Below are 25,578 nucleotides of genomic sequence, written 5' to 3' on the forward strand. Positions count from 1 at the left end.
TTATAACAAGGTTAATCATCACTCTAGAAGCCGAGGCTCCTTCTCTTAAAGCATAATTTAACCTCACTTCCATAATTTTTTTCATTACTGGAATTAATATCATTATAACTATATCATGAGAACAGTAGTTTAGTTTTTAGAACCTTTTAAAGTACTGAATATGATTTAGAGCAGCTGCCTACATGGATATGCATTTTTATTGCTTGTGTTAACATTAATAACATTAATAATTAGAGACAGAAATATAGTAGAAGCTGTGGTTTGCATAAGTGTTGAATGATTTATAAGAATATAATTTTTAGGTGAAAAGTATTACAGGGATAACATTAAATTTGACTCCTGCTGTTTGCTGTTCCTGGTTGGAAACAGCTTATGTTGTGTGAAAAAGAGATTGCAGTTACTATGGATGGCCTTTTAATAATGTGGATTGAGTTTATACTGTTCTTAATGTTGAGAACCTATGAGTGGGGGGCATTCTCTCAGTTCTCAAACGTTTGTGTTATAGCAGGCACCAGAACTTCAGTGTTTTTTCTGTCCTTTATCATTAGGCTGCTCTCTTTAATAGGGAAAAAGCCTTCTTTAATTTTTGTTGTCAACTGTTTTAGAACACTGTGGCTGAATTGCAAGGAGTGTCTGGCAACTGCAATAACAATAACAACTATTTCCTTAAGGTTTGTTTTTTTTGGTGGAAAATAATGCTTACCTGTACTTTTCTGCTTCCTGTGTGAAATTAAATATTCTATGTGTCTTATTAACTAGCTGTGTGCTCAGAAGAACTCTAGAGCCGTGTGTTTTCTATGTTGAATGATAGTTGGAGAAATTATCATTTGAAAAATAATATTTAATTCTGAAATATAGCACGTATTACAGGTACAGGTTCTGCAAGTTGGACTCAATCCTTAACGTTTAACCATGGATGTTTTTAACCCTTAACACTTAAGTATTTTGTAATTTATATTAAAGGGGAAGAAAAAGATACCCAATAACAAGGCTGTATAATGTTTATACAATACAGTGTTTTTAAATCCAATGTTGTTATTTTAGAAAATAACCTTTGGATATAGAGTTTTTAATTTTTCAAAAAACTAAATGCACAGTATCTTTAAATTATACAAGTACTTATTTGCATGATTTACACAGTGGACATAGGAAAATGTCTAAAAAATGTATTACACTTCAAGTGACAAAATAATTCTCACTATCTTTAGCTGCTAGTAACAGAAATGGGAGAGCTTAAAAATGGAAGTCAAGTATGTTTAAAGTGGAGATTGGATTATGGTGATAAGAGGAGCCTGAAGAATAGGAGAAATATAAGACCTTTTTAACAACTTGTTTATAGACTCCAATTTGGATCTTTAAAACCATTAAATTTAATTACACCCTTTAGTTTGTGATTCCCAAATCTACAGTACTGGTCGTTGTCATTGAAACCTAGAATCATAAGATGCTTGGAAAACATTTAGATGAAGATTGTATCCATGCTTGATCTAGCCTAAGCAGTGTAAACGTATACACACACACACACACACCATCTCCTGGAGTTAGACATCCTCCTATACTTGAAAGATCTTCTTTAGAAATATATTCTTTGTATGTGAAAAAATTATTATTTATAATATTGAGCACAGACAGGAAGATGGATAGTGTCAAGGGAAGATAGAGGTTAAAATAGAAACCTTTGCCTAAATATTGTCATCTTTTTTGTAGCTTATTTTCTTTATTTTATCGTAATGCAAGTGATTTGAATATCTTCATGTTATTTTCTTTCCAACTATCACATTGTGATGATATTTATTCATGAGTGAGTTACAAAATACTAAATAAACTCTATCAAATTTTCTATGCCATTAAATTTCTCTGAGAATATAGACTTTGTACATCCTAGAAATCATGCTAGAACAATTCTATAGTACAATGACGAACAGGCTTTGCAGTGTTAGAGATGTCACAGAAATAACAGGAATGACAATATTTTTCCAACTTTAAGAATATTTGTAAGCTGAATATAGTTTTATACCAAAAAGTTATAGGATATAAAAAGACACCACTGGAGATGGGCCTTATCAGCCTTACTGTCCAGTGGGCCCGAGGGATCCTGTGGCTTCGCCATGCCTCTGCTCCTTCTCTCTTCTCTTCCTGGAATGCCATTCCCTGCACTCATTCTTGGTTGCCCTTGTATGCCCGGTGATCCTGTTTACTTTTCAGGGCTCAGTTTAGGTTTCATGTGTCTTCTCTACAAAGCCTTCTTAGACTGTCTCAGCTGGGCTGGGGCCCCTTTTCTGTATGAGTCAATAGTACTGCACATCTCTCTCTACCATTATTTACCCATAAATATCCCCCACTAGTTTATAATCTCTTCAGTGACAGGTTTCAGTAGCTGGTTGATTTTTAATACATACCAGCCTGAGCCTAGCGCTGGGCAGATTAGAGGAAGCCAAGAAATTGAACTGAATTGAATCACTCAAAGGACGTTAAGATGAAAATTGGAGAATAGAGTTAAATGAGGAGAATAAAATTTAGTTAGGAGCATAATCTGAAATAAGGAGGCAAGACTGGCGTAGAGTACATGGGAAAAGGATTGTCAAACCTGGTAAGACTAGAGATTAGAGATAGGGACTGAGGAATAATCTGTACTTGTCCTTTGGTATTTGGGATTTAGCACCTTTCTGTGGGATTTTACCTCCACATTTTAATTGTTTTGAAAGAACGTGAATTTGCAAGAAGACCTTGTCTCTATCACACTGCACCAAAATTGTTTGCACATAAAACCAGAAAAAAAAAAATGAATATACATACTTCATTCCTTGAAAATCTTTGGACTTCAGCAATAAGAATTTGGTCACTCACATTGACATGACTTCTTTTTAGTCATAACTGCGTAAACATACAATAGAAACAGAGTAGTTGAAATGGCCTAAGTGATGTCAAGATCAATATTGCATAGATAGCCATCTTCTCTTATTTTGCCCAATAGCCATCAATCATAGAAATCTCTTTTCTTCAGCAGTAAGAACTAAATGGTGACCTGACCAAAGACCAGTGTTTCAAAGCAGCTTTATTATGGAGGTTTAGTAGGTCTGATAAGTATTACATTTATTTTAAGCTGATACTGATGCTTGTAAGGGTAGTGGTAAAAACTCTTAATAGATTTCTGGAATTCCAGGTCTTAAAGAGATTAAAAAATTATCTTATTGACATAAAATTGACAGAGTAAAATGTTTGGATCTTTAGAATATAATTCGACTTTTTATCATTCTATATTCATATTTCATATATTAGCATCAGTGTTAATGAGGGATAATTTATATACAATAAAATGCACCAATTGTAAATATATTTATGTAGATAGACAGTTTCATGAATAACCACCACCACAATCAAGATACGGAACATTTTCATGACCTCAAATAATTTTCTTATAGAACTTTGCAGTTACTCTCAGCCCAAACCAAATATCTATCTGTTTTCTAACATTATAGATTAATTTTGTCAATCCTAGAATGTCATTTGAACAGAATCATAAAGTACACACTTCTCAATATCTGGCTTCTTTCATTTTCATAATGTTATATTTATTGTAAGTATTCTGCATATTATGATGAGACTGTAATTGATACTGCTTTGAGTTACAGTAGACAAAGCCCAGGGCCTACCCAAAGTGGGATGTCTAATTGGAAACCCCCATAGTGAAGCTTGAGTCCCATGGGCTACACTACTATATAAGATGAAAATAAAATCTAAACTCCACTATGTGAGAAACTGCCTTGTTAAACCTTGGTGCTGGATAGAAGGGAAGAAAAAATTTTTCCTGAGACATGTTGATCACAGCAACCTGAATTTATGCTACCTTTAAGAGAAAAAAAAAAATACCCTTTATCGAGTATTCATCTTCAATCAAAGCCTAAATGTTAAAGTTTCAAAAAAATGAGCTTACAGTTTCAAAGTACAAATCACCATGAGTAACAGACAACAGAAGAGGGTGGATGCAGGGAGGAAGTAAAAAGGGAAGGGAGAAAAAAGGAGAAAGGAAAAAAAGATAAGATCCCAATTATTTTATCAGTTATACCAAACTGGAACCGGTGTCTCCAGTCCTGTATAACTTCTTCCAGAGGACAAAAATGAAAGTAGAACAACTCTGATACTAGGAATATAGTAAAACCTTGAGGGTGTGAGATGTATGAGGTAATGAGGTATAACCTTGGTACCAAACCATATGATGATGATAAAGAAGACTTACAGGCCTATCCTATTCATAAAACAATGCAAAAAGAAAAAGCCTAAATAAGATATTAACAAATCATATCCAAGAACATTTAAAAGAGAGATTATGGTGACATAGAGTTTAGCCAGTAATGCAAGTATGGTTTCATATTTGAACATCAGTCACTACTTGTATTTGACATCATACTAGAAGGCGAGAAGTAAAAGAAATATATTGGAAAAAAAGAAATACATTGGAGAAGAAAAAATAAAACTTTTTTTTAAGTTTTATTAATTTATTTTTTGAGAGAGAGAGAGAGAGAGAGAGAGAGAGAATGTGAGTGGGGGAGGGGTAGAGAGAGAGGGAGACAGAGAATCCCAAGCAGGCTCCGTGCTGCCAATGCAGAGCCCAATGTTTGGCTCAAACCCACGAAGCCACGAGATCATGACCTGAGCCGAACCGAAGGGTCTGACACTTAACCAACTGAGCCACCCAGGTTGCCCCAAGAAATGAAACTGTTATTATTGCAGGTGATGTGATTATCTATTTGGAAAACCTCAAATATACCTAAAGATCAATTACTAAAATTATAAGATTTTAGCAAATTTGCTGGGCATATAATTAATATAAAATATAGCATGTATTTCAATGTGTCTACAGAGAGAGGATATAACTTATAAATTATTAATTCCTTTGGTAAAAGGCAAGACCTTGCCTAATAAAACATAGGCAAGACCCTCAGGGAAAGAATTTTATTGAAATATATTAAAGAAGGCTTATATGAAAGGGAAAAGAAGCCTTATTCATGGATTAGAAGACTCAGTAGTTTAATTGAGTCAATTTTCTCTAAGTAGATTTATACATTCAATGCAATGCCAGTGAAAAGGATTGTAAAGAATTTAAAAATAGAATTTGGTAAGCTATTGCTACAATCCATAGGAAATCCAAACAATGCACCAGGAAAAAAAAGTAACATTTCACATGCCTTAGAAGAAAGATATTTATTACTAAGCTGTAGAAATTTAGTCCCTGGAGCAAAAGAAGGAACAAGTTGGTCAAGGAGTCCGGAAGCAGTCCCTCACATACATGAAAATTGGATTAGTCATGCAGATCACACTCCAGGTGAGCTGGGGAATGTTAGGCTTCTTAGTGAAGAGAAAACAGTGTAGTTGCAATCCCCAATCTCAGTCTGTATCTAAAAATTCACTCCAGGCGGATCAACTATTTAAATGCAAAAAGAAAATTTAGAAGACACTGTAGAAGACTATCTTTATGACCTCACTGTAAGAAATGTTTCTACACAAAACACCTAAGAAAGCAAAACTATAAAGGAAAGGATTGAGAAAATTGTATTAAAATTAAGAACTTCTGTTCATCAGAAGAATACCTTTATGAAAGCAAAAAGGCAGACCAGAGGCTGGAAGAAAATGTTTGAAAAATAAATAACTGAAAGAGAGTCATATAAAAAGTACTTCTGTGAGCCAATAAGAAAAGAATAGCATTGGCTTTAATGATCATGTCATAGAAGAGGAAACCTCAGTGGCCAATGAACATATGAAAAGATGCCTGAACATATTAGCAATCAGGATGTAAAAATTAAAAACCAAAATGAAATACCATTTGATAGCTACTGAATTGATTTAAATGGAATATTTTAAGTTTTGGTGAGGATGTGGAGTAAAAGGAACTTTTATTCTCTGCACACAGGAATATTCATCGGCCCGTCCACAATGAAAAACAATTTGACATTATCTAGTAAGGTTGACTTCTTCTAAACACTTAGTAAAAGTTTTATATACATGAACTGTAAGAATTGTTCTAATACTTTTCTTATAAGAGAAAAAAAATTGGACACAACTGCTATCTCTACCAACAAGAGAATGGGCAAAAATACTGTGGTGTATTCTTACAGTGGAATGATGGACAGAAGTGGTTTCAGCAATCCCATGGCAACTGGTAGAATCTCAGGGACATACCATTCAACATAAAAAAGGCACAGAAGAATACAATAGAATTCCACTTATATGAAGTTTAGAACCATTAAAAACAAATGATACATTGTTTTGCTATACATAAATATGATAAAACTGAAGAAAAACCAAGAATGATAAAATCCAGCAGGATTACTTTGAAGGGCAAGCAACTAAAACAGGAAAGCACACACAAGAGGACTCTACAATGTGGTGATACTGCTCCTTCTCTTGTACTGGGTTGTTCATTGGTAGTGGTTTTATCTTTATTCATATACTGTCTATATGTTTTGTAAATATTCTGTCAACTCAATATTTAATGGAAAATTAATATCTGCCATGGACAGTTCTTACATTTAGCCGTTATATGGATACAAAATGACTCCGACCTAGTTCCTGCTCCCCAGCATTTACAAAATGACCCTACAACTCTGTCTCAAACTTGCCTCAATGTGACAATCTCATGGTACTTCTTTAAAATTACACATTTCCCCACCCAGCCTCAGACCTAGTGAAACAGAATATGCATTGTAGCAGGCTTCGGATTATGGGCGTTTGTGGGAAGGAGTTAGCTGCGATCATAGCTGGAGTTGTCCAGCCTAAAGATGCCAGGAAAACTGACCTTTGAGTCCTGGTGTTGCAGGACTTTGTCAGAAAGAATTGCTGCCACGAACCACCAGACAGCCGTGAGGAAAGGAGTAGACTTATTCTCTCTGAAAGGAAATTGTAAAATCGAGATAGTGTTTATCATCAATTCATAGATAATCCATAGAAGTACCATCAATGATGTTTGTATTGATTTTACCTTTTCATTTCTATAACTTCTGGTTAGCATTTTTGCAATCATATGCATCACTTTGTATTTTCCAAGATTCAATTAGTTGTAGAATTATAGAATTATTAAAGTAATCGTATAACATGTGCCACTTTGGTTCCTGTAGTTGTTCTCTTCTGCAGATTATAAATTCAGGGAAATACAAATCTCTCTGTCCCTTCCCACAGTTCTGCTGGCATCAGAATAAGTGCTTCATTGTTTCCTTGGCAAGTAAAATGAAACTCAAGGAAGGCTGCCAATTTGAAATTGCAGTGTGACATTTGAATTACAGAGGTCTACTTTGGTCTGTTGACTGTTTAATTCTGGATCTCAGTGGGAAAAATAGGAATCTTTAGTTCCCTCCTCATATAGAATATATTTATCAGGGACTTAAAGACAGTGGCATTATATATTAGTGAGTAGGTAGCATTTGTTAAGAGGAATTGAATTAGGAATATTGACTCATGGAAAAATATAGTTTACACTCCCAAGAAGCTCACTATTTTGTTTTGGAAACAGTAAATATATATGGTAAAGAATTTAAAGCACTTTCAAGGCAACCTGTCAAAAGGCTAGATAAGCATAGTGTAAAAGAATCATCACCATGAAGGATGTACAAAATAAAAGTATGAATTTAGATTTGTGGTGTTAATTTTTATTTGCAAGAAGTTTTTTGTGGTTTTTGTTTGTTTTCTGTAACCTAGAAGTTGGGTCAATATTGGATATGTTCAAGAAGTAAAAAGACCAGTTTACCTGCAGGCAGAGTATGTGGAAAGGAATACTAGTTGGACCGTCTTTGAAAAGGCAAATTGGACAATATTTTAGGGACTTTAAAAATCAGCTGAATTTCTAGACTTTTTTTCCCATTAATAATTGGGAAACAATTCTCCATGAGACCTTCATATTTCTGAGGCTCTGACTGCCCTTTGTTCTGGACTATCCAGTGTTTGTGTAGTGAACAGTCTTAGAAGGTACAGGTAGTCTTCTCCCCTGGAGCAAGGGTGGTAACGTTGCCTGTTATAAAAGATGCAGGTTACCTAGCTCAGGGTTCCTCTCCACACACGCCTGCTTATGCAGGTATCATCCAGCCTTCTTCTCAGCACTCTTCAGAAATTGGGGTTTGAGGAGTCAGCACAAAAATATGTCTGTGTCAACTAGTACAAAGACCTATTCTGGGTTATAAGAACGTTCTGACCTTGGTCGGACCACAGTCCTAGAGAAACACACTGACATCTAGCTTGAAAGGAAGGGATTTTCAATTGTCACACTCAGGAGCCTGGGAAATCCTTAGAGCTTTAGTGAGTTCAGTGTGGAGGTTATGAAGCAAGACATATTATGCTAATTAAGGAGAAATAGCAACAGTCGGGCTGCCTTGTGACTCAGCCCCTCCTGCAGTTTGTTATGCCAGCTGTAGTCATTCAGACAGTACAAGGTCTCAAAGTATTTTGTGGTGTATCTTAGTTGCTATAAAGCAATATCAATATTGTCCCTGTCAGGGAGAGATCTTTGAGACAGACAAACTCCTATGGAAAATCATCCATAAGTATTTGGATCCTAACTGGTCTATCATGCTGATGAAAGTAACCTGCTGGAGAACGAGAAAGTGTCCCACAACAATCTAGCTAAATTCTTTTTTTTTTTAAGGAGTTATGCACACCCCAGAATGGACATGGTCACTTTGCTCAATGGGCATAACTCAAGGCCATTCTTTTGGCTCTGACTAGTACTCCCCTTGATGAACCTTGTTATTTTTTTTTTTTTTACTGACTCTTGAGCTGTTGTCCATTACCTGATTAGTCTGTCACTTGGAAAATTACAGACTAACAGGTTAAGTTTGAGATGGCAAATCATGGAAACAAATTGTGGCAATTGATCAGACTCTTTGAGTTGCTCACATAGCTTCACCACAAGGGTGGTCATAAGAGGCCTTATGTATTTAAAGAAACACCATCATTATATCACATAACCCTTAGATGATTCTAGAGATCCTTCTAAAATGAGACTGTTCTTGATTACTAAGGGTTGCTTTCCTGAGTGGTAGCTGACTTATTTGTTATATGCATCGTGCAGGCAATTATTCTTAGGGTTAGACTCATTTAATTAGATAAGATGGTACAAAATTTGTTCCTGACTTTAGGTGATGTGATCAGGGACACCACCTCAGCCCTGGAAGGCATTCAGATCAATCTCAACTTGCTGGCCAGGGTTGTTATAAGATGATAGGATTGCCCTGAATCCTAGACTTTCTTCTGGGGGCCAATACCAAGTCTGGGCAATCACTGATACATCCTGTTATATCTGGACTAATACCTTAGGCCAAGTGAAATAAATAAAAAAGCTTAAGGATAGAGCCACCTGAGTTTCTAAGGTAAACACCAATGGTTTATAGGACTTATTTAGCCAGTAGGGTCTGAAAGCCTGGGGAATGTGGTTGATCTCAGTTACTATACATTGGACTCATTCTGCTGCTTGGAGTTCATTTAATAGTAGTCTTAATTATATGAAACGACTGAATGGATTTAATCCCAACCACTTTGGGTCACACTGATCAGTGTAGCTGAGAGAGAATCATACTAATGGGAAAATTCACCAAAAGCCAAGATGGTATAGAAACAAGAATAGATATTATTGGGGACAGTTCCCCAATGGGCCTGACTTCTCTGTGTGTCATGTGAGCAGAGGAACTGATAGCCTTTCTTTCATACTACCTTTTTAATGATGTTTGTATAGTGAACAGCCTTGGAAAATAGATAGTCTCTCTTTAGGGCATGTGAAAGACTTGCTTATTACACATTATTTAAAAAAAAAAAAAAAAAAAAATATATATATATATATATATATATATATATATATATATATATATATGTTCCCTAAGTTCAGAATTCTTCTTTTGGGGGTTATATTTCATTTTTTTCAGTAAATGTAATTATAGTTAGAAACTTAATTATTTTGGGGCACCTGGGTGGCTCAGTCAGTTAAGCGCCAGACTTCGGCTGAGGTCATGATCTCACGGTTTATGAGTTCAAGCCCCATATTAGGCTCTGTGCTGACAGTTCAGAGCCTGGAGCCTGCTTCTGATTCTGTGTCTCCCTCTCTCTCTGCCCTCCCCTGCTCACACTCTGTCTCTTTCTCTCTCTCCCTCAAAAACAAACAATAAAGAAGAGAAATGTAATTATTTTAAGAGAATTTCTTCCAAGAAAGAAAGAAAATAAAAGTCTTTTTAAAGATACTTGGTATTTGAATACTCATCAACAGATTCAATAGAGTAAAATCATTGAAGGGGGAAAGATTATAGAGCCTGAGATGGAAACTTTAGAAACTGTGGTTGAAAACTGCCTCAATAGTGGAATATTACAAATTGTAGTACATGTAACTGCTATTCCTCAGGTCTCTTTTTTTTTTTTTTAATTTAAATGTATTGACACACAATGTTACATTAGTTTCAGGTGTACAACACAGTGATTTGACAAGTTTATACATATTGCTGTGCTCACAAATGTAGCTACCATCTGCCACCATGCAATGCTATTACAGTACCATTGACTATATTCCTTATGTTGTACCTTTCATCCCTGTGACTTATTCATTCCGTAACTGGAAACCTGTATTTCCTACTCCCCTTTACCTATTTTTCCCATCTCTCTACCTCCCTCCCCTTTGGCAACCATCAGTTTGTTATTTGTATTTATGGTCTGTTTCTGCTTATTTTTTGTTTGTTTATTAGTTTTATTTCTTATTTTGCACATACAAGTGAAATCATAGGGTATTTGTCTTTCTCTGACTGATTTCACTTAGCATAATATCCTCTCTGTCCATTCATGTTGTCACAAATGGAAAGATCTCATTCTTTTTAATGAATGAGGAATATTTTGTTATATATATAATTATACATATGTACACACATATTCATACCACATCTTCTTTATCCATTCATCTATCAATGGACGCTTGGGTTGCTTCCATATCTTGACTGTTGTAAATTATGCTGCAGTAAACATAGGGGTGCATATATCATTTTGAATTAGTGTTTTTGTATTTTTGAGGTAAATACCCAGTAGTGGAATTTCTATTTTTAATTTTTTGAGGAACCTCCATACCTAAGTTCAGAATTCTTAACAAAAGGTTTTAGTTCCACCCTCTGCTTCATTTTTAGGCCATGTTCTCCTGGCAGTACCCTGGGTTTGAACTTTGGAAACTATTTCTTATTTTTAGAATCAAGATGTTAAAAACCATCAACGTCTTAGTTCCTTTCTGTTTAATGGTCCTCTCAATTTCTCTCTTTGGTCACATTTTACCATAAGCAGCAAGAAGAAAGCAAGCAGCACCTTCAACACTTGTTTGGAAATCTACTTAGCTTGATCACTCCGTTCACCAGGGACATTTCTTACTTTCTCCTTATAGAAGGTGATAATGTTGCTAAGCTTTCTGCCACTACACAAGAACCCCCCCCCCCCATTCCTCCAGATTTCCACTTACAGTGTGTTCCAGACAATTTAGGCTTGCTTTAAGATATTCTTCAAAATCCTCCCAGCCTTCCTTCACTGCCTGTTTCCAAAGTCACTTCCACATTTTTCTGCATTTGTAATGGCAGTACCCCCTTTCTGTTGGTGTATAGCAAATTATGACCCAAACTCAGCAACTTAAAATAGGAAATATTTCTATATTACAGTATCTTTCAGTCCATTTAACTGGATGCCTCTGACTCAAGATCTGTCCCTGGCTGCAAATAAGGTGTCGGTCAGAGCCCCAGTCATCTCCATGCTCCGCTGGGGGAAGATCTGCTTCCAGGCCCACTTGCAGGTGTTGGCAGGACACAGAAGATGCACTTCCAAGCTCCCTTAGGTGACCACTGGCACACGTCAGGTCCTTGCTCGCTGCTGGCCAGAAACCTCAGTTCCTTACGATGTAGGCATCTCCATAGAGCCATGCACAACCTGGCAGCTCGTTTCTCAAGAGCAAGAGGACAAAAGAGACGCAAGTCATGGTCTTTTTGTAAACTAATCTCAGAAAGGACATCCCATTGCTTTTGTTGTATTCTCGATTTTAGAAGCGAGTCACTAGGTCCAGCCCACATTCAAGGGAGAATGGATTATAGAAGAGCATGATTACCCAGGAAGAAGGATCCTTAGGGATCATTTTAGAGCCTGCCATAGTGGAAAATAGAGCCCTTGCTTTTCAGGAGTATACTTTATAAAAGGAAGGAAGAGAGGAAAAAATAAAACTAAAGAAGGCATTTAAAATACTGTAAAATCAGATGCTAACTTGTAAACCGTCTACCACAATTGCTAGGAAATTTTAAGAAGGGAAAAAATGAGTTTGAGTTGTTACAAAAAAATTTATAGGCAAATCTTAAATTTACCTAGTCAGAATTTTAGGAAAAATAATTTGTCAGCAAATTATCTGAGAAGCTGAGTGCTTGAGGGCGGGGAACGTGGAACTTAGATATAGATGTTAGATATATCTTGCTTAAGAAACATTCTAGAAGGTAGAATGAAGTGAAATATCAGAAAACATTCTGAGAACAAAGACTGACAAGAAAATTTTGAATGACTTGAGAAATGAGAGGAATAGGGAATATATATTTTGGGCCAGGCATCATGGTGGATGTTTTACATACTTAATTTCTTTGAATCCTCTCAATATCCTATGAGATTGGTATCTTTGGGGCCATTTTATAGAAGAGGTGAGCATAAAAGATAGAAATTAAATGACTTGCCAGCTACCGTGCAACTGTGAAATTATTTTTTCTCTTTTGGGGCCCTTGTCTCGCCAACCCCAGAGCCCATGCTTTTTTTGCTGTCATTGTCCTGGAGAAGCCAGGGATGGTGAAAATGATCATAGTCATAAAGTCATCTAGTCTTTTAGCAAATTCTTGGCATTATGATTAATACTTTGAAGGTATCGCTACTGGAAATTCTCCCAACAACGTTATGAAGAAGATGCTGTTATTCCCATTTTATAGATGAGCAAAGAGACCAAATGGCCTAACATTACAAAACTAGGACACACAGAAGTCAACTGACAGAAAATGGAAAGAGATGCCTTTGCAGAGAAGGAGCTACTTTTGCTGAAAGCCATCTGGATGACTGGCACAGATTTAGGAATTTTAAACATTAAAGTGTTAGTTTGAGGTCTTTCTCCTCTAGAGAAAAAGCAACTCTCTTCTATTCTCTAGCAGAACTGAGTCTGAAAATATATATAACCAAATTCAGATCCAGTAAACAAATTCCAACAGAAACTGCATAATCAAGGCTATTTTTATGATTAGCACCATTTAGTTTCCCGGAATTTACCAGAGCAAACATTGCTAGAGCAAAAATTACTGCTGATGGTTGAACCTGACAACAAGAGAAAATCCCCAAAAGGGTCATTTAGGCCTGAGCTGCAGCTGTGCTCCACCATATTTCTTACTTGAAAGCTGAGAATTAACAGGAAAATCAGGGCTCTGCTGTGCTGTGCAGATGCGGCTAAAACTGTATTAATTTATTCAGCAAACATTTGTTTAGTGCCTACTATATGCCAAGCGGTGTGCTAGCCACACTGGGAGTGCAAGAATAAATCATACCTGACGCTCTCAAGGAGCTTACAGTTGAAAGCGGATAATAGGAGAAGGCAGATATAAAAAAAGGCCCAAGTTTTATGAGTGATGCAAGGATATAGTAGAAGCATAAAGGAGTGGATTAGAAGAGTCTTAAAGCAGCAGACTCATAGGAGGAGGGAAGTAGATGGGTCTTCATCTTGCATCACTAGGGCAGGAGGGCAGGGGCAAGGGGGCGGGGCATAAGTGAGGAGAACAGAGGCCTGATAGTTTTCTTGGTCTTGGGCAGAAGCTGATGACTCCTCCGAAACTGGGAATATAAGAAGAGTGGCAGGTTTAGGGAAAAGAAAAGCTTTGCTTCAGAAATGGCCAATTTGCTTATCAAAGATTCATGTGACACAGTAGCAGGGTCTTGTAGGGTATTGTATTTCTGAGACCCGAACTTAGCAAATATCAGGTTATAAGATGCAGACTTGGAGAAGCTTTAGTATATGTTGCTGTTGTAGGATTACGACCACAACTGGCAGCTATTGCTTGTTTTGAGCATCTACCATGTACCACACCTTGTACTGAACACCATGTAACTTAACCTCACAATAACCTTGTTACACTAAGGAGATGTTTTTATCCTCACTCTATAGATAAGGAAATTGAAACTTAGACCTGGAAGCTAACTTTACCAACACTGTAGAGCCAGGATTTGAATCCAGGCCTAAGTGACTTCAAAGTGAAGATTGTTTAGTTGGTCTCCACTTATCCAACTCACCAATATAACAGATCATGCCCCTTCCTTCTGTAAAACCTAAAATGAGGTCTACAGCTCTCCTGAATGTTCAAAGCTCGAGAATGTCTACATGCTTTTGCTCCCACCAGTCAAAAGTTAGATACTCACTAAGAGGCAGAACCTGTCAACTAGCTGCACTTATTACTGTTTTAATAAAGTAAATGCTCTGATGTAATACAAATATAATGGAAGTTGTCTAGGAATAGGAGATGAAATGCTTTGGGAAGAGACAATAAAGATGAGTAGCTCAAGAAAGCCAGATGTGAGAAGGAAATGTAAAAGAGACAGACCATAAACATCTGAGGAATTTTGCGTTCATTTTGCCTTGGAAGTTATCTTTTCCATCCATTTTAAGACACTGCAGTAGTTCTATAGATTGTATGCTGTGGTTCTGGTTTATATAAGAAAGAGTGCATGAAACATCAGTGAGCAGACCCGTAGGCCAAACCCTTCAAAGGAGACTTCTGTGCACTTACCCAGAGTGAGCATGTTATGAGAGAAAAGAAGAGGACAAAAGGTTTGGAGCTCACTAGAGACAGGTGCAAGTCTTCAAAGTGAATTGGATGAAAATGTTCAGAGATGTGGAAGGTAAACCTCAACACAACAGGATTATGCACCAGCATTTTGGTTGGGGAAATATGAAAGGAACGTATTCCCATTTTTTATCCTAGAAAGCTTTACTTTATCTGTAGACTGAAAGCAGCACAGTACAGAAGAAAGAGCATGGGCTTTGGAATGTGTTGGATGTAGCATCAACAGCATAACAAATTGTCTATCATTGGGTATAGTCTTGAGTGTCAGCTTCTTCTAATTACAGTGACATAGTAATACCTATATCATACAGTTTTAAGGAGTGTAGTATTGGGCACTCAGTAAGTTACCAAAGAATTGCTATTCATTTTTTGTGTCTTTGGGAGGGTGAAAAGAAAGTATAAGAATAGAGGCACCTGGGTGGCTCGGTTGGTTAAGTGTCCGATTCTTGGTTTCAGCTCAGGTCATGAACTCACTGTTCTTGATTGAGCCCCGCATTGGAATTCTCTTTCTCTCCCTCCCCTGTTCATGCTCTCTCTCTCTTACTATCTCAAAATTAAAAAAACAAACAAACAAACACTTAAAAAAAGGGAAGTATAAGATATTAATCAAGAAGGTAGATGAGGATTTGTGAAAAGGAACCCTTACTATCTCTGTCAGTTCTTGTACTTCTTTTAAAGTGGATTTTCAAGTTGAGACAAAGGACTTTCGGGAGTCTCTGTTTACTTGAAAGATGTTGAATCTGGCCAGAAATAAGGAGGAGATGGATATCAATGGAAATATTTTGTTGTGGCATATTTTTTTTTGATGCAGTATTTTCCATTTCCTCTGTAAATGGCAGATTCAATCCAATCTAATTTTGAGATTTATGAAATTCGACTAACCTATCATTCCATGTAATTTATTTTCAGATTAACCATAAAAGTAATATCCATTTTCAGTAAAGATCAAAGAATCAGAACACATTATTCTTAGTCTACTAAATGTAACTTTTTAACTTCTAGAAGATTATGAGGTTCTGTGGTAAATGCATCCTTTATTATAAAGTCTGTTTATGTTGGGAATGGTAAATGATCATCAAGAGAGAATGGCAAGATTTTTTTTTAAGTTCTTATTTAAATTCCAATTATTTAACGTACAGTGTAAACCCAAGTGTGCCCCTTAAATCCCCATCACCTATTTAACCCATCCGCCTACCCACCTCCCCTCTGGCGACCATCAGTTTGTTCTCTGTAGTTAAGAGTCTATTTCTTGGTTGGCCTCTCTCTCTCTCTCTCTCTCTCTCTCTCTCTCTCTCTCTCTCTTTTTCTCCCTTTGCTCATTTGTTTTGTTAAATTCCACATGGCGTGAGAGGTTTTAAACACCCTATCCAGAGCTTCTAATAAGTAACAGACATTAAAAAAAAACCTATCTTGACCTTAGGATGCTTATAAGACTAATTAAAAAGACAAAACATTAGTAAATGGAAAGATGCAAAGAAAGATAAAAAGAATTTCAGCAGGGGTGCCTGGGTGGTTCAGTTAGTTAAGTTGGACGGACTTCAGCCCAGGTCAGAATCACACAGTTCGTGGGTTCAAGCCCTGCCTTGGGCTCCGTGCTGACAGCTCGGAGCCTGGAGCCTGCTTCAGATTCTGTGTCTCCCTCTCTCTCTTCTCCTCCCCCGCTTGTGCTCTGCCTCTCTTTCTCTCAAAAATAAATAAACATTAAAAAAGGTTTTTAATTAAAAAAAAAGAATTTCAGCAGAATTGCAGATAATTTGTATACTGAGGAGAGAAGATTGGCAAAGTAAAAAAAAATGAGTCAAGAGGAAGAATTCTCTTAATAACTTACATTTATGATGGTAATTTTGATAACTAAAATGGATGACAAAGCCAGAACTATACTTAGAGATAAGAATTACATATATTGTATATACCCTAATCCTGTTATTCACTGTAAGAAGTATTAAAAAAAATAACAAATGTGACAGAATACTGCCTTCGTAACAAATGACTTAACAGGGTCTTCTTTTCTTTTATATGATTGAAAACCCCCTTAGGAGGTTATAGGTATTACCAAGCAAATCCAGTTGGCATTCTTGAGTATATTCTTTTAAAAATATTTGTTGAGATCCTATTATATGTCAGGCCCCGTTCTAGGCACATGTTTATATTCTTTCCCTTACATGTAGTGAAAAAGTATCTATTTTCAAGCTGGCAAAGGGAAATCAAAGTGTTCATTTCAACTTTATGTTTGTAATGTGTCACATTGTCATCAGATTTTAAATTTAGCTTAAGATTTTATTGAGTCATTCAGGAAATCCATCAAATCGATGATGTAGAAGTGAATTTTATATACCTGATTTAGGCCTTTATATTTTCTTAATATTTATTTTATTTTTGAGAGAGACAGAGAGTGCGCACGGGGGAGGGGCAGAGAGAGAGAAGGGGACAGAGGATCGAAAGTGGGCTCTGCGCTGACAGCAGCAAGCCCAATGTGGGACTTGAACCCATGAACCATGAGATCATGAGATCATGACCTGAGCTGAAGTTGGATGCTCAACCGACTGAGCCACCCAGGCGCCCCGATTTAGGCCTTTGTAATAAAGGCATGGATTTGCTGCTAGTTGTAATTAGGTTTAAAAACAAGTCTAATGTCTCTAAACCAAAACTTCTGGCAAGGTGTCAGGATTGTGTACTTACCAGCCTTACTACACTTCTGTTAATCAACATTACTGGGATTTACAAAGTACCTGTTGGTTCTAAAAACATGAATAAATAGGAGATGAGTTAATTTACAGAAAGTCATACCAAATCTGGATTTTTAGGATTTAGGGGCACCTGGGTGGCTTAGTTGATTGAGTGTCCAACTTCAGCTCAGGTCATGATCTCATGACTCGTGAATTCGAGCCCCGCCTCAGGCTCTCTGCTGACAGTGCAGAGGTTGGAGCCTCCTTCAGATTCTGTCTCCTCTCTCTCTCTCTGCCCTTCATGCTCTGTCTCTCAGTCTCTCAAAAATAAGTAAACGTTAAAATTTTTTTTAAAAAAAAAGGTTTCTATGATTTAATCTTACCAATAAGTGCAAGGTACCTGGAATCACCAGCCCCCACTGCTCAGCTACTGTCTCCTGCCAGTGCCAGAGACACTTGGAATAGTGTTTATGATTTACACAGTTTCAGACTGGTTTCTAAAGAGCCCTGGGGTTCTGAGTACTGAGGCACTAGGTCATACAGAGATCACTTAAGTTTACTTTTCTATGCAAATGCCACCAAAATTGAGGCTGTCATAGCCTCCATGTGGAGAACTAGTGTCTGAAGGTTGCTGAGGCACTTTGTTTATCCTAGTGAATGGCCCTCAGATTCCTTACTGGGAATCGTACCTACTTCTGGGCCCCACAATTTAAAACAAGTGTGGAGTGGCACCTGGGTAGCTCAGTCAGTTAAGCCTCCTGCTCTTGATCTCAGCTCAAGTCATGATCTCATGATTGGTGGGATCGAGCCCCGTGTGGGGCTCTGCACTGACAGTGGGGAGCCTGCTTAGGATTCCCTCTCTCTCTGTTACTCCTTCTGTCTCTCTCTTTCCCAATATAAAAAAATAAACATTAAAAAAAAAATAAAACAAGTGTGGAGGACTAGGAGAGAAGTCTGAGTATGGGCCCAAGACAAGAACAGAGAATGAGACCTATGAGGAAACCAGAGTTATTTTACTTGGAAAGGAGAAGTCAGAATGACAATTTAATAATGGTCTTTCAGACATTAAGAATTATTACATTGAAGTAAATGACCAGACTTTCTTCATGTGCAAAATAGTAAGAGAAATAGAATTTCAGTGTTAGCAAGAAGAATATAGTAAAGATCCAAAAGAAAACAACAGCAATCAGACGCTAAGCCTATTTAATCAAAGGAATAGATCATTCCACACACTTTATGAAAGTGTTTTTATAGGCAATATGAATTCCTGTCTGTTTCATGTATTAAAAGTAATACTACCTGAAAGAACAGGGGCAAATTAAATGAACTTTGTTTTTCGACCCTGTGACTCAGTGATTTATCTTAAAGTTACATCATAAGGTATAGATTTCAAATAATTATTTTGAATTAGAGTCTCATATCCCAGTGCTACCAGGAGAGAAGCTACTTTCTAATGATGTTAAGGAAGTTAGTGGTGTGGAGCAACATTTATTCCAGGGGTCATGAACTCGCGTACTCACAGGGGTCTGCGGGTACCACGGAGTGAGCTAACAGCATGGAACAACACGGGGTGGTAAAAGTTGTGTATTTGAAGGTGTGGGACCCATCCAAAAGGGGACAGCCGCTGCTGACTAGCCAGTTGTTTTCATTTCGCAACATGCCCATTTTGCCAGATTTTTGGCTTTCTCCAGGAAAACTGGAACTCTAGAATCTCATGTGAATCTTTTCTTTCGCATTGACAAAATACTAAGATTCATCAAAATACTGTTCAGGCAAAGCCGTACACGTCTGTGGGCTGTGAGTTAGAAACCTCAGGCTTTCTTTTCCGTCACTTGCTAACCAACACGTTTGTTAGCAAACAAACAAAACAACTGATTGAACTCTAAACCTTAGAAGAATTCATCTACTAAACCTTTGTAAGGCTTAATTAAGGTCCTTTCCAGCTCTGTGAATCTTTTGATCTTCTCTTCCTTCTTCCCTGCTCTCAGTAATGGGTGACTTATCCACTTAGTGGTGGGAATTTAAAGGAACTACTTATTTCCTTAGCAATATCATTTTATTTTGTAAAACCATCAAATGTTTAGACTGAAAACAACTTTTGTTGCTATACTAAAGATGCTACTGATGGCTATTACATTTTTAGGAATGCACTTATGTATGGGCATAGACATGTCACTTCAGATCTTTGAACTAACAACTGTTTCTAACATTGGCTGCATGAGGCATGCTTGACTTAAAAGCCTACTTACAGTTCAGCATTTGGTGACATATTTTACTTCCCTTTTATAAAATATTTTCAAATAACCCACTTCCACCTGGGGTAAGGATGGCTCCATTTCTGAAATCCCCTTCCTTTCAGACAGGAGAATATGCCACAGATGAAGAAGAGGATGAGGTAGGACCTGTTCTTCCTGGCAGCGACATGGCCATTGAAGTCTTTGAGCTGCCTGAGAATGAGGACATGTTTTCCCCATCAGACCTGGACACAAGCAAGCTCAGTCACAAGTTCAAAGAGGTAAGCTGCTGATCTGCAAACTATTTTTTATACATGTCCATTTCATTATTAAATTTACATTTTTGTTTGAAAAATGTATTGAGAATCCGTTTTCAAAAGAAAACCTTTTGATAACAGGTTGTCTTAAATCTCATTGAATTTCAAGGTACAATTTAAGTAGATCTCATTCCACAGTCCTTAATTTTTAAATGCTTATTATCTGTCGTAGTGATAGCTTACAGCTTGTCTGTTCCATATTTTTAAGCTGTAGCTTAAATGTCTGGTTTTCATGATAAGTTCAGGTTGTATTTTTTAAATTTTTATAGAATTTGGGGGACTTGATGATAAGCTTTCCTCTAAGGCAGTGATTTCTAAGAAAGTTTTTTTTTCTTTTCTTAAAATAGACAAGGTCCCAAAAGGAATCAGACGACATACCTAAGGAGTTTAATTGAAGAAATTAAAGTTTAATGAATGAACCTTGAACAGAATTAATATAACTACCCAGGGACGGTGAGGTGCACAGGGACTGACAACAGCAGGAAGTTGTTGTTCCAACTTCCTCCCAAAAGAAGGCTTTAGTGGGAAAAGAGGAAAAGAGATTCCTTTTTTTTTTTTTTTTTTTCGAAGAAGGGCATCTTTGTAAGATGCAGCCGCTGCTAAAAACTACATCCTGAGGATAAGGGTGGGTCATATACACTCAGCCCCTTCGCTCTTCCTGCAATTGCCTCCTATTGGCCAAACCCAGGCAGGAGTCTGAAGAGGTCAGCCTCCTGAGGCAGGAACTATTAGAAAAGGGCCAAAAATGGATCCTGAAAGGGCAAATGCAGGCAACCACATAAATTCTTCTTCTTCGAAATTAGCTACTCAGAACTCCAACATGTAAAACAGAGACAGTGATGAATGGGTCCCCAAGCATTTTATTCTTCATTGTTTCAGGGAACATCCTCCATTATTGAAGGCAAGTGTGTCATTATTTACAGCTTCCCCACAATAACCCTGAAGCACTGAGGCTTGAAAACCATTGTTCCTTCTTTCCAGCTTGTTAGGGACTTGACCTTTTGGAAGAAAAGGTTCTCCTATACATAAAAAACAATGTTGATAATTGCAAGTTTGTAATTTCTAATTTTATTTCTAATTTCTAATTTTCTTTCATTCATAATTTCTAATTTTTTTTAATATAATTTCTGTTGTATCATCTAAGTAGGTCAGTTTTATATGTTCTGATGTTATACCTATCCGTGTCCTATATATTGACTTACCTTTTTAATTCCTTATGATAAATTTATACTTGTGAGACTAATAACAAAGTGAATGTACTTTTAAAATGTAAATTTTTGGGGTGCCTGGGTGGCTCAGTCAGTTAAGCGTCAGACTTCAACTCAGGTCATGATCTCACAGTTCATGGGTTCAAGTCTCACGTCGGGCTCTGTGCTGACAGCTTGGAGCCTGGATCCTGCTTCAGACTCAGTGTCTCCCTCTCTCTCTGCCCCTCCCCCACTCGTGCTGTGTCTGTCTCTCAAAAATAAAAAAACATTAAAAATTTTTTTTAAATAAAATGTAAATTTTTGTTCAGAAAAAAAAGCCCTTAGGTTTATTATAGAATTTTGGAAAATGCACAGTTGTATAAACACCAAAAAAAATCATTCATGATCCCAATTTTGTGGTATTTATGATTATACAGTATATACTATGTTAAATTCCTACTCCTGATACTTATAATTGCATTATTAGGATTTTCCCATGTCATCAAATATTCATCCATAAATGATGTTTATTCACTATATGGATCTCTTACTGATCTACTTAATTTTTGTCTTGTAACATTTCCTTTGTTTTGAGTTTAAAAATGTTATTATTATTAAAAGTTACACTGCAATAAATATTTTTGTACTTATCCTTAGGATAATTTCTCACAGTGGTATTATTCAATCAAAGAATATCAGTATTTTGGGAACTTGTGGTACTTAATACCAAGTTACCACCAAAATGGCTTTTCTCAGTGACACAGAAATTTATTTATGCCACCCAGTGTGTTGAGAGTGCCCATTTCTCTTCCACCTATTATTATTTGTCAGGTTGAACCATTTCCATTTGTATAGTACACAGAGTCCTTGAGGCAAAATATATGGGTTTTCCAGATGATTTATGACTGTTCCTAGTTCTAAATCAGATACAAACACCTTGGTGACAAATGAAGTACACTATTCTATAATGATCACAATACTCCTTTACATTAGGAGTAGCAATGCCTATCTTAGGGCCAGTTCTTACAAAGGGTTTCTAAATTAACTGATATCTTCAAAGAGCAATGCAGAAAAAGAAAGTTCTGCTGGAAGCGGCTGAGTGGGAGGAAGAGGTAATCTAGGGACCTCTTTCTCTGAAGCTCCGATTTGGCCCAAGAATACAGATTATCTAGAAGTATAGATGGACCACTTGTTCTTTAAAAAAAATCTTCAGGAATGTTGTAACTCTCAATCCTGGTTTGAGGCAGTGAAATCAAAGTAGTATATCTGAGCAAAGGCCTGTAATATAGCTTACCCATGTTGCCAATTGAGTATGGCCCTACCTTTTGGTAGATGATTGAGCTGGAAGTTGGGTCCACATTCTTTTATGGGAGGCTAAAGAGTATAAAAAGCAGAAATAGTATATGGAAGGTTATATCTCCCACTTTCTGAGTTGAGCCAAGGAGTCAATGCTCTGTAAATATTGTTTGAGGTGTGTACACCATTGTGCAGACAACCGCGTGATCTAGACCTAGGGGTTGGTGAACTGTGACCTATTGGCCAAATCTAGCCCACTGCCTTGTGTTGTAAATAAAGTTTTATTCAACACTGCCATGGACATCTATTTATTTATTGTTTGTGGCTGTTTTCAGGCTATAATAGCCAAGTTAAGGAGTTACACAGAGACCATGTGGCCTGCAAATCCTAAATTATTTGATATCTGGCTTTTTACGCAAAATGACTGCTGACTTTGGTGTATGCCACTGCATAATCTGGACCCATTCTGTGTAACACAGCTGATTTATTTTTAGCTTGAGTAACTGAATCTGTAGTTTTGTTTTAATTTTGGTTCTTAAGAATTGGAGGTTTGTCCTCACCTCAAGATTAAGCAAATACCACATTGTTTCACTTCTAATTCTTGTATTCTTTTTTGTGATATATTTAACAGATTAATATATTCATTTCTTCGGGAGATGGCCACTGAATATCAGCTGTGTGGCATTCCATCTCAGCATTTGTGTCTTGTACACTGCCACTCTCACAGTTTTAAATTTCTTTGTGTGATTAACATAAATGTCCAAGTAATTTACAGCACTAGATATTTTTCACAAGATTCCATACAAATGGGGTGGAGGTGGAGAGTCATGTGTATTGGAGTCTATACAAAGTCTTCTGTCACAGAAAGTTCTCTCGATTACATTATATCAAACAGAAGCACATGCTGTACTCTTTGAGCAAAACGTATTAGACTGACATTATCTCAATCAGTCCTACTTTTGGCCAATTTCCTATCTTCTACCAGCCTCTATGCTCCTCTGTTTTTGCTTGCTCTTGTAGGTTTTCACATATTTCTGCATGTATAATTAGTGGTTAAATATTTGGTGAATCAGTGGTATAAAGCATACACCATAATTTGTATAATTCAAGACAGGCACCTAATTTAATTTCTCCAAGTAGTTGACAAGATAGCTGGCACTTTTATTCAACACTCATTTATGCATTTCCCTCTGCTTGGAAGGCCAGCATTATTATCCACAGAATTGGTGCCTTTGCACTCTGGACTACTTTTGGCCTTATAATCAGTTCTGTTTTCTCATTCTTTGGTACAATGCTGTTAGAATATATATTGAATTTTGATGGAGTAAATCAGATTCATCTAACTCTTCAAAATTTTGGTAGTGTTCAACCTATTCAAGAAAACATTTGAATCACTTTATTAGTTCCCTTGGAAAAACTTCTTTGCATTTTTATTGTAATTACATTAAACTACTAAATTAACTTGCAGAGAGCTGGCATTTTTATCACATTGATTCTTTTAATCCACATTTATGTAATGTATCTGTTTAATTGAAGTCTTTTTTTTCTGGCCCTCTCTAATATTTTATCGTACCCTCTATTAGTTACACAAGCTATAAGTAACAGAAGATCTTAACTAGAGTGGATTAATCAAAAGCTGCCACAAAGGTTCTCTATTAGCTTCAATATAAGTTAAGAAGTTTTCTCAATTTCTCTATTTTTAGAAATGACTTTTATAAGATAGACTTAATGACTTGCATAAAACTAATTTCCGTTCCCTGAAAGTTTGTTATTATTCAGCTATAAAACCATCTGTGCCTTTGTGGAGGAAGATTTTAAAGACCTTTTATAATAATAGCCATTACTGTCTTCAAGGTTTCAAGTTTTTCTTGGGCCAGTTTTGGTATTTTGCATCTCTCAAGAATTTTATATATTTCCTCTGGCATTCATATTTTCTAACATTTTGATCTATAATATACTTCTTAAGTACTGAAATCTTTAATATCTATAATTATTCTTATTTTCTTCTTTTTTATTTGAATATTTTTCTTAGTTGTTTTATCTAGAATTTTTATCTATCTTTTTAGCCTTTACATGCCTAATTTTTTAATTAAAAATACTTATTTTGTTATTTCCTACCAATATCTTATTTTTGCCCTTCTTTCTAGTTTTGGTATTGATCACTTGTAGTTAGTACTCTATTTTTGATAACTCTTGCATTCTGATAAGTATATTTAAAGCTATACTTTATCTAAATATTCATTTTTAGTTACATGTTCCAATTTTTTTGCATTTAGAATGCCACTGTCATTTAGATGTAATTTCTCTTTAATACTTTAATATAAAAGAGGGGTTTCCTCTTTAATATAAGAATGATTTAGTGGTATATTTTACTTTCCAGACATATGTAACTTTGTTTTGTTCTTCTTTTGTTATCAGGTTCTAACTTTATCACATTCTGGTCAGAAAACATGTTCCATATGATAGCTACTTAGAATTCTCAAGACTTCTTTTGTAGCTTAATTCATAAACAGTTTAAATAGTCCTCATGTATGCAAAAAAACAAGTATTCTGTGCTTGGGTATGAAATTTATATGCTTTTCACTTATGTAAATATTATTAATAGTAGAAATATACATTTCTTCTCTGTAGCATGGCTTAGATTTGTCTGCTTGATCTACAAATTCTGAAAAGCACATGTTAAAATCACAAACTATAGTTATTTTTCCTTCCTATAATTCTATCAGTTGTGGTTTCACATATTTTAAATCTTTGATATTAGCTGCATATATGTTCAGGATCGTTACAACTTTTTGATTTATTGTAACATCTGTTTTGTCCCTTATGATGCATTTTACCCCAAATTTTATTTGTCTGATAGTAAAAATTCAACACTGCCTTTCTCTTGCATCATATTTGCTTCACAGCATCTATTTTTTCCATCTTTGTTTTAGCCATTTTATACCCTTTTGTTCAAATGTGTTTCCTTTAGCCAACCTATTCTTAAATCTTACTCTTAATATTACTGTGGGAGTCTTTGTCAGTTAATTCATGAGTTT

The 25,578-nt window shown here is 36.3% G+C and overlaps 1 protein-coding gene across 9 annotated transcripts in view; it reads left to right on the plus strand.

Moving 5' to 3' along the window:
* Window positions 1–25,578, plus strand: part of PPP1R9A (protein phosphatase 1 regulatory subunit 9A) — a 366,748-nt gene that overhangs the window by 275,769 nt on the left and 65,401 nt on the right. For all 9 annotated transcript variants that reach the window (XM_047848722.1, XM_047848719.1, XM_047848720.1 and 6 more), the window contains one exon: window positions 19,866–20,021. In XM_047848722.1, the coding sequence (XP_047704678.1) occupies window positions 19,866–20,021 (156 nt within the window). The remainder of the gene's footprint in view (window positions 1–19,865; window positions 20,022–25,578) is intronic.

Source organism: Prionailurus viverrinus, chromosome A2 (genome assembly GCF_022837055.1).
Source record: "Prionailurus viverrinus isolate Anna chromosome A2, UM_Priviv_1.0, whole genome shotgun sequence".
NCBI lineage: Eukaryota > Metazoa > Chordata > Mammalia > Carnivora > Felidae > Prionailurus > Prionailurus viverrinus.